The 9,936-nt window shown below is 34.2% G+C and overlaps 1 protein-coding gene across 1 annotated transcript in view; it reads right to left on the minus strand.

Annotated features, from left to right (window-relative positions):
• The window catches only part of Pibf1 (progesterone immunomodulatory binding factor 1), a 211,053-nt gene that overhangs the window by 20,804 nt on the left and 180,313 nt on the right, over positions 1-9,936 (minus strand). Inside the window, exon 16 of the mRNA XM_048801245.1 lies at positions 6,295-6,379. Coding sequence (XP_048657202.1) covers positions 6,295-6,379 — 85 coding nt within the window. The remainder of the gene's footprint in view (positions 1-6,294; positions 6,380-9,936) is intronic.

Genomic DNA, 9,936 nt, shown 5'->3' on the forward strand with positions numbered 1-9,936 from the left:
AGGGACTAGGGAGTATAGCTCGGTACTGCTCGTGGTAGTACACCTGCCAAGCATGGGAGCACTGGTGAGGCCTGGGTTCCATCCCCAGCACCACAAACAACAAACCACCCCCGCCCCACCCAGAAAAAAGCAGAGTTAGAAGTTCACCGGTGATCAGGAACTCTTATATAATTTAAGGCAAATATGAGTGTATGAAAACTAAAGGTAATTAATTAAGATTCCTGAGAGATAATCTCAAGAAAAATTCCACTCCAAGAGAGTACATTTCTTATACTCAAAATCTTTTAAACTAAATGTCTTTAATTTTTACTGTTTACTAAGAGTGAGATCATGAGTTGATCGTTTTCCTTTTACCTCTTTTTTTTTTTAACCTGATTATTTAAGGCTAATATTTTATTTACACTAGGTCTTACTCTTAGTACCCTTGAAGACATTTAAGTTTAAAACAGATATGACCTACCTGAAGGAAACAGAAAAAAGTTATTCTAAGGAATCAAAAGTAAAACATGGGAAAAACAGATGATAACACCTGGATAAGGCATTCAGCTTTGAGTTTTCTGGCAACTAAGACAAAAAGGAAACATATTAAATTATAAAGTTTTCATTTTTTTTGACAAAAATAAAGATATAACTTCTTCTACAGAGGCAAAAACTTTCCTGGAACTCATGCAAGCAATAACTCTTCCTGAAATCTGATGTTTAAACAGAACTAAGGAGAAAGACTTTTTTCTCCCCTGGGGAAAAAAATGGATTTACTTCTAATTTTGACAGTGTGTAATCATGGTTGAATCATTTAACTCTTATCAGCATCAGTTTCATCTGTAACCAGGGGGTGGAGGGGACAGTGGTATTTACCAGTGGACTGTAGTAAAGATTAAATTAGATAATATATGTGGAAGTATTTAGTAGACTGCCTTAAGTACTTTTACAAAACAAAGAGAAATCACACCAGACTTTGTTTTGATCTTCTTTCTGTAGAAGCTGAAGGCATGATAATAAATTGTGCATTAATGGAAGGAATTTTATGAAGAGAGCGATCTTGTCTTTTCTCCCCAGGTGGAATATCTGAGACAAAGAGAATTTCTTTTTTTATTGGTGGTGCTCACTCAGGACAGAACTTCTTGCATGCTAGGCAGGTGCTCTACCACAGAGTCACACCCCCAGCTTTCTCCACTCTGATTTATGGTTTCACTGAATAAGGGGACAAAATCTGGAGAATTTAAGCCAGACACAGTGGCTTAATACCTGTAGTCCCAACAACTCTGAGGCTGAGGTGGGAGGATCACCTGAATTTATGAATTTAAGACCAGTCTGGGCAATATAGACCTCAAAACAAAACAAAACCAAGGCAAACAACAAAAACCCAACCCTCTCTCCAAAAACCCTTGAATTTAGAAGAGAACTCAAATTCAATTTACGATAGAAAAATTTTTTAAAAAAATATTTTTTAGTTTTCAATAGACCTTTATTTTATTTATTTACATGTGGTGCTAAGAATTGAACCCACTGCCTCACACATGCTAGACAAGTGCTCTCCCACTGAGTCACAACCCCAGACCCTCAATTTATGATAGAAATTTTAAGTTAGCATTTTATAGTGCAAATCCTTTTTTTTTTTTTTTTTTGGTCCAGGGATTAAACCCAGGAACTCTTAATTATTGAGCCACATTCCCAGCCCTTTTAAATATTTTATTTATATTTTACTTTATGGCTTAGTTGCTGAGGGTCTTGCTACATTGCTGAGGCTGGCTTTGAACTCATGATTCTTCAACCTCCCAAACTGCTGATATTATAGGCGTGCTCCCATTGTCCGGTTTAAGCAAATTCTTTAACTTAACATGTTGAAGGCAGCTGAACTTTGTACTCCGAAAAGACAACCTAAAATGCTATTTTTTCATACCTACTTTCTCTTTGTATTTTTATATCATTTAAAAACTATTAAAAAACATAATATTAGACTATTATTTTTGTAAGAAAAGTTAAGGCTAAAAATCACCTAACACTTAACTCATAATTACAAATATATGGAACTATTTCCTGAATATATAAATACTAAAAACTTATAGCATTGGAAGCCAATATGCAGTTTTGAAAATCTTTAGAATACAACTTAACTCTCAGTATGGGAATAGATACTTTTAAGTCAATATTTTTGAGCTAATACTAATATAGAAAGTATAAACTCTTTGTGGGCAGGTTTCAAATGTTTTAGAATTTTTTGTTTAGAATTGTCCTACTTGGCCGGGCACAGTGGTACATGCCTGTAATCCTGACAGCTCGAGGCAGGAGGATAGCAAGTTCAAAGCCAGCCTTAGCAATTTAGTGAGGCCATAAGCAACTTAGCAAGACTCTGTCTCTAAATAAAATATTAAAAAGGGCTGGGATGTGGTTTAGTGGTTAATGCCCCTGGGTTCAATCCCCAGTACTCCCCCCCCCAAAAAAAAAAAAAGAAAAAAAAAATTGTTCTACCTGTTTTCTTTTTTTCATTTAATTTCATTTTCACCAAGTGAGTTGGTGATCTCATTCACATTACAGGAACATGTACGGCCTCATCATAACTAAGTAACTGCTGAAAAGTCAAGCTAGAGCTCTTTAATAAAATGAGAAACTTTAAAATGTTTACTTGTTCTCTTTTTAAATTGCTCATTTGAATTGTTGAAATTTTATTGATTAAAACTATGACTTAAATTAGGTAATTTTTCCAGGCCCTTGATTAGTGTGATGCAAACTAGTAGCCTTGGGTACAAACTGTCAAGAGGCAGTGGCTCTTGGGTGTTGACCCTGCACCTGGCACTGCCCTGAGAATGGCGCCTCCTTAACATTTTGTGCTCCAGGTGCCTTACTTGCCTCACTCTAGTAATGGTTCTGATTTTCACTTTCAAAAATATTTATCAAACGTTAGAGGGAAGAGGGGTTAGGGCTTAGTTCAGTAATAGAGTATTTTCCCAGCATGCTCTAGACTCTGGGTTTGATCCCTAGCATAGAAAAAAAAAATCGGTTATTTATTTACTTATTTACTTGTGGTGCTGGGGAGCACCACACTGATCCATATTCCTTTTTTTTTTTTTTTAAGAAAGAGTGGGGGAGAGAGAGAGAGAGAGGAGAGAGAGAGAGAGAGANGAGAGAGAGAGAGAGAGAGAGAGAGAATTTTTTAATATTTATTTTTTAGTTCTCGGCAGACACAACATCTTTGTATGTGGTGCTGAGGATCGAACCCGGGCCGCACGCATGCCAGGCAAGCGCGCTACCGCTTGAGCCACATCCCCAGCCCTGATCCATATTCCTAGTCCTTTTAAATTTTATTCTGAGACAGGGCCTCAGTAATTGCTGAGGCTGGCCTTGAATTAGCAATCCTCTTTCTTCAGCCTCCAGAGTTACTAGAATTGCAAGTGTATGCCCTGGGCCCTCAATTATTTTTATCTGACCCTTATCTATTGGTTATTCTGAGCATGTGAACTTCAAAACCATAAATATTCATAAGTGAATAAATCAATATTCATGAAATGAATAAACCAATCCTATGTAGACCCTTTGTTTTGTTGGGCAAATGATCAAGTGAATGGCCAAGCGTTTCCTGGGGTCAACAGTGGTGATCTTTCTATATAACCAGCCTGCATAGACCTTTGCATCTTAACACACTATGCATGTTGGTATTTAATGGTTCTTAGAAAAAGATAACAAACTTGGGTCTGATTTTCTTTACTAAGCTTTAATTTTTACTTTGCTTCAAAAAAAAAAAACAAAAACAAAACAAAACCAAAAAAAACACTGCTTTTCTTTAGATGGCTGGTATTATGAAGAGCCCAACATTAGATTATTAACTATAATTTCCAAGTGAAGATATACTGTCAAATACATAAAAACTACCTGATAATTATTTAATTAGATATGCACCCATACAAATTTCACTGATGCCTTGCAGTAGCAGGAAATGCATATAAGTAAAACTTTTCAGTTATTATTTGGACTCATTTCAAGTGATTGCAAATATGACATATAATATATGAATTAAAATTGCTTATATGTAGTGTGTAGCATATTTCTTTAAAATCAAATGAGAACCTCCACTCTAAAGAAAGAAAGAAAGAGGAAGAAAGAAAGAAACTGTTATGCAGCTTTATGGAAAAAAATGTTGTTGATATGACTGACTAGACATCAGTAATTATTATACTCTGTTAAATATTCAACTTCAAAAGCATGTGAAAATTCCACATAATGAATGAATCAGGCTTTCACAGCAGAAAAACAATGATTTGAAGGCAGAATTCTAGGAATAATTGGGGGAAAAGAAAAGAAAAAGACTGGGGATGGGATGTAGTTCAGTGGCAAAGCACCCCAGGTTCAATCCCCAGTACGAAACAAACAAACAAATGAAGTCATTTCTAAGATTAAGACAATCCTTCAATTCCTCTGACACCATTTCTAAGATATGTACCTTAAAACTGCTTCCAGTAATAGTCCTTAATATATCTTTCTCAAAATATATTTATAGTAACTTCTTCCTAAATGGCTGGTATACCTTTTCCAGACTAGGAAACAATGTTTTTAGGATACTCTTGAGTCAGTGATCTGCTTTGAATGTATCTTTCTCTTTTAGGATACCAAAATGATAAAGATGGCTAAAATGAGGCATTAGATAGGCCAGTGGTAAAAAATGCTTTGGATTATAAACTAGGCTTAACAATACCAAGTGTTGTCTAGGATGCATAGTTACTAGAACTCTCATTCACTGCCGGTAGAAATGCAAAAGTATACTATTTTGCAGGGTGTGGTGGCACATTCCTGTAATCCCAGCAACCCAGGAGGCTGAGGCAGGAGGAAGATCACAAGCTCAAGGCCAGTCTTAGCCACTTAGCAAGGTCCTAAGCAACTCTGTGAGACCCTGTCTCTATATAAAAAATTAAAAGGGCGGGGGATGTGGTTCAGTGGTTAAGCATCTTTGGTTTCAATCCCCTATACCAAAAAAACAAAAAACCCCACTAATTTTGGAAAAGTCTAGCAGTTTCTTATAAACATTCACTTTAATTACCATTTACTCAGTTTGTGTCCCAGGGTATGTACCCAGAGAAATGAAAACTTAGGTTTACACAAAAATCTATATTCAGCTATTTTATTCATAGATTAAATTAAAGCTGCTTTATTTATAATTTCATAATATATTACATCAAAATATTAATATAATAAATCAATAATTATAATATTAATATAACATATTATTTTATTTGTATACATCTGAAAATGGAAATGACTTAAATATCTATCAACTAGTGAACAGACCAACAAACTGTGGTAGGCCTATAAAACGAACTATCCCATTCAGTAACTGAAAAAAGCCAGACTCAAAAGGCTACATATTGGGGCTGGAGTTGTGGCTCAGTGGTAGAGCACTTGCCTAGCATGCGTGAGGCGCTGGGTTCAATCCCTGGCACCACATAAAAATAAAACAAATAAAATAAAGGTATTGTGTCCATCTACAAATAAAAAAATATTTTAAAAAAGCTACATATTGACAATTTTAATTTTTTATGACATCATGTGAAAGGTAAAACTGTAGAAAATAGATTAGTGGTTGTTAAGGCAGGGGATGATTAGGGAAAAGGGGCAACTACCAAGGGTGCATGGGAGACTTATTGGGGTGGTGAAATTATTCAGTATATTGACTGTGGTAGTAGTTACAGATTGTATGTTTGTCAGAAAAAACCAGAAATGTATGCCAAAATGAGTGAATCTTACTGTTTGTATATTGTACCTTAATAAATAAGACTGAAAAAACAAAACAAAACTGGGCATGTATCTTGGGTACTAACTAGCATTTGGTAAGCCACTTAAAACTCATTTTTCTTCCTACAAAATGGGGATAATTATTTTAAAAGATTTCTGTTAAGGAACAAATGAAATAAAATAAAAGAACTGCATGAACTTTAAAGCTCAATACAAGTATTGTATATTAGGAACTGGGAGTCCACTCATACATAGACAGAGGCACACTAAAGAAATTTATTGTCTCATGGCAGAAAGAGATAAAATAGATAATGAATAAATAATGTGGAAATTCAGTGATAGAAATGTGAACAAATCAATACTGGTCAACAAGAGAAAGGGCATTCCAGAAATAAGAATTGACTCTAAGAATAAAATATATCACAAGTTGAATGAAAAGGGCCAGATCACAGTGAGATGCAAACATGAGAAGTTGTTAATGAACAGAGTCAACTGGGATCCAATAATCCTAACCCAACATGGATTCTGAAAATGCTTAAAATGGTAAAAATTATTATAAGATGGAAAAAGTACCTCACGATGATTTAGAAGTTGTTCTAAATCTAGTGCCATTTGATTCTTCATCTGTAGTAAAGCTGACTTTTCTTTATTTAAGTTGCTAGAAAAAAGAAACAACCCAAAGTTTTAATAAGTGATCATGCTGGTGTAAATTTAGTTAACAAATATTAAATAGCAAAATAGTAAACATAAATCTTAAAGATAAATTAAATTTGATTTCAAGTTGGTTTGACTTAAAAGATAAATTCAATTTGTAGTTAATAAAGATATCAGACCTGTCATTTTAATGCTTAATTTAATGATTAGCCTAGTCATTTTGTCAAAAGACCTTTTTTTTTTTTTGGTATCCAGATTGCATAGCCCTTTTTATTTTGAGACAGGGTCTTGCTAAGTTGCTTAGGGTCTTGCTAAGTTGCTGAAACTGGTTTTGAACATGTGATCCTCCTGCCTTGGCGTCCAAGTCTCTAGGATTACAGGTGTGCACCATGATACCAAGCAGAAGACTCTTTCAAGAGTCATTTGACAATGAAAATGAGAGGCTTTCTACGAACACTTTCTTGCCTATCATAAGCATAAAATCAGTGTTTTAAATTTGACTATTTATTCATAAAATGTAAAAAGAAAGTAAGACTAAAGATAAAAAGAAATTACATAAGTGTAAAACATTAAAACACAAAATATAGGAGGTCATATTAAAATATTTATACTTAAAAACTAAAAGTAGTATTTTAAAATTTACTGCACACTAAATTACCAGGTATAACTGAGTTAGGTAAATGAATTAGTTTGTGATACACTTGGGAAAATAATTTTTGTCTCTGAATTCTTAGTTCAATGTTAAGTTTCTAAGTCTGCACTGTGAATTTTCCCTTGATGTGACCAATTTTCTGACAGAAGAAGGGAGAAGGTATCTATGGGCCTAATTATAAGGACATATTAATATTTTAAAAGAGAAATATCTGGGACCTGCTTTCTATTGCCTGTAGTTTTACTATTCAACATACAGAAATTAGAACAATTAAGTGAAATATTCTTCTAATGCCATCAGAATAAATTTATTCAATCAGTACTCACAAGAATTAAGAAAAGCAATAATAAACCATAATTCCTCAAATGTTCAGACAAAATTTACAAGGGTAAAATTAATGAGAATTGTTTTGCTAAATATATAAAACATCTTTATGCTATACTTTAAGAAAATGGAAAGTTTTTTTTTTTTTTTGGTACTAGGGATTAAACTCAGGGGCACTAGACCACTGAACCACATCCCCAGCCCTATTTTGTATTTTATTTAGAGACAGGGTCTCCCTGAATTGCTTAGTTTCTTGCAGTTGCTGAGACTGGCTTTGAATTCACAATTTTCCTGTCTCAGCCTCCCAAGCCGCTGGGATTACAGGTGAGTGCCACTGCACCTGGCTATGCTGACAATTTTTAAAGTATTAGGCAGAAGTTTTTTTTTTTTTTTTTTTTTCAAATGTGGTACCAGGGATTGAACCCAGGGCCTCATGCATGCTAGGCAAGCACTCTACCACTGGGCTACATTCTCAGCCTCCAAAGCTTTTTTAATACAAGGAGTACATATTCTAGAAGAACTGGTAATTCCAAGGATTTAAGAAGGAAAAGTATACATACTCCTCCTTCCTAGTAATTGAGAACTTTCCCCCAGGAAGCATCTTGGAGTATCCTCTAAAAGAAAGACTAGATGCAATTCTGACTTGTGTTTCCAACTAAGTCGCTGACTCAACTATGTAGTACAAAGCACAATATACACTGCTCCATTGAACCTCAGCTTTCACATCTGTAGTAATGGAAAATATTCAGATATGCCAGAGGGATATGTGAATTATCTAATGTATGATTATATAAAGTGTTGAACTCATAAAACTCAACATAAATGCTATACAGTATTACTAACTTAGATGAAAAACAGGCATCACAGGAAAACAGTAATTAAACGCCAATAAAGGTAAGCAGCTGAGCAGAAAAACAAACTGACTTTCGGAGTTAGGCGCCAGAGATCCTACTGGGCTGAGGAGTTGAAAGAACAAAATGGTATAAAGGAAACTGAGTGTCATGCTCTGCCACAGTCCCCCAAACAGGGTAAGGATCAGGTATTTCTTAAACTAAAATTCTCTCTCTCTAGCTGGAATCATTTTGAAAATAAAATATTCTTCAAAATTAAAGTAAACTCCAGTAAACAGGACTAGGAATTTTCAAGAAACAGATAAGTTTGTATGTTCATATGTAAGTATGCACAAATACACAATATATAAACATAGCCTATGTGCAGTGCGTACAAAACAGTCTCAAATGCCAACAGGCCCATTAAATAAAAAGTAGTGTAAAGGGAATGAACAGTTGCAGTAATTAAAGGATTTTGACTGGATAATTCTTTAGAAATATTTTATATATAGTGTTTAACTTTTTAAGAATAAAGTAAATATTCTATGATTAAATAGCAAACCAAGCACACAACATGAAATAAAAGGCAGGCAGATAAATGGTTTTACAGAGCAACGGTGTTGTATCTGAAAGACACTGGCTTATCACAAATAGTATGAACTCCATGGACAACATTTTTGTGATTAGAAGACCTGGATATATATTTTCAAAGTCTTTTCTTCATTATAATACACTCAAGTCATAAGAAACTACCTTCAACATGGGAGTCTCTAAAACTTTGACATGATCATATTCACTATTCTGCTAGTATATATGTAATTACTCAACAGAAGTTTAGTCTCTGTAAGACATATTTCATAACCGTGGAAACTTACCTTTAAGAATACAAAGCTTCTATGCGTGACTCATAAAGCAACTACAAATCTCCTTATAAGCACATCTATCTCGAATGGTATATTACAGCCATAATTGTTAAATTCACTGTTAATTATTACTTAGAAATTCATGTTTATGGCTGTTTTACCTGCTATATGAAAACATATTCCTGATATATTGTTCCTTAACTTCCTGGATCATTATACTCTGGCTTAGCCATGTAAGAGAAGTTGACAATGTAGTCTTTTCTTCTTTAGTTACTAGTTAAGAATAAACTGAGATCTGACACCAGGGAAAGAAAATTATGCTAATTATTCTCTTTAAATGCTTTCTTTGGTTCTTTAGTAGAGAAAAAACTATATTGCCCAGGCTGTCTCTTGCAGTTTGGTACAGGAGAGTTAACAGTTCTACTTTTAGGTTGGTAAATACTTTAGTGATAGGGAACTTGAAGCAGTTAGCAGTGACATCTCAAATATAAGTTTTTAACACATTTTTAGTGATTTTGTTACACTGTATATTTGCTTTAACCTTTTTAGAAATTGAATATATATTGTATGAATAGCTAGATGTGCAAGGGGTGAGTGTGATATGGAGGTATCATTTAATTTTCTAAGGAAAGCACAAAATTATTTTGTTCTTTAAAACAATTCTTATTTATGCTGGCACATGCCTGTAATCCCAGTGGCTGGGGAGGCCGAGACAGGAGAATTATGAGTTCAAAGCCAGCCTCAGCAATTTAGCAAGGTCTTAAGCAACTCAGTGAGACCTGTCTCTAAATAAAATATAAAAAAGGGCTGGGGATGTGGCTCAGTGGTTGAGTTCAATCCCCGGTATCAAAAAAAAAAAAAAAAAAAAAAAAAAAAAAAAAAAAAAAAAAAA

The sequence above is a fragment of the Marmota marmota genome, unplaced genomic scaffold (assembly GCF_001458135.2).
Source record: "Marmota marmota marmota unplaced genomic scaffold, marMar, whole genome shotgun sequence".
In the NCBI taxonomy this organism is placed as follows: Eukaryota; Metazoa; Chordata; class Mammalia; order Rodentia; family Sciuridae; genus Marmota; species Marmota marmota.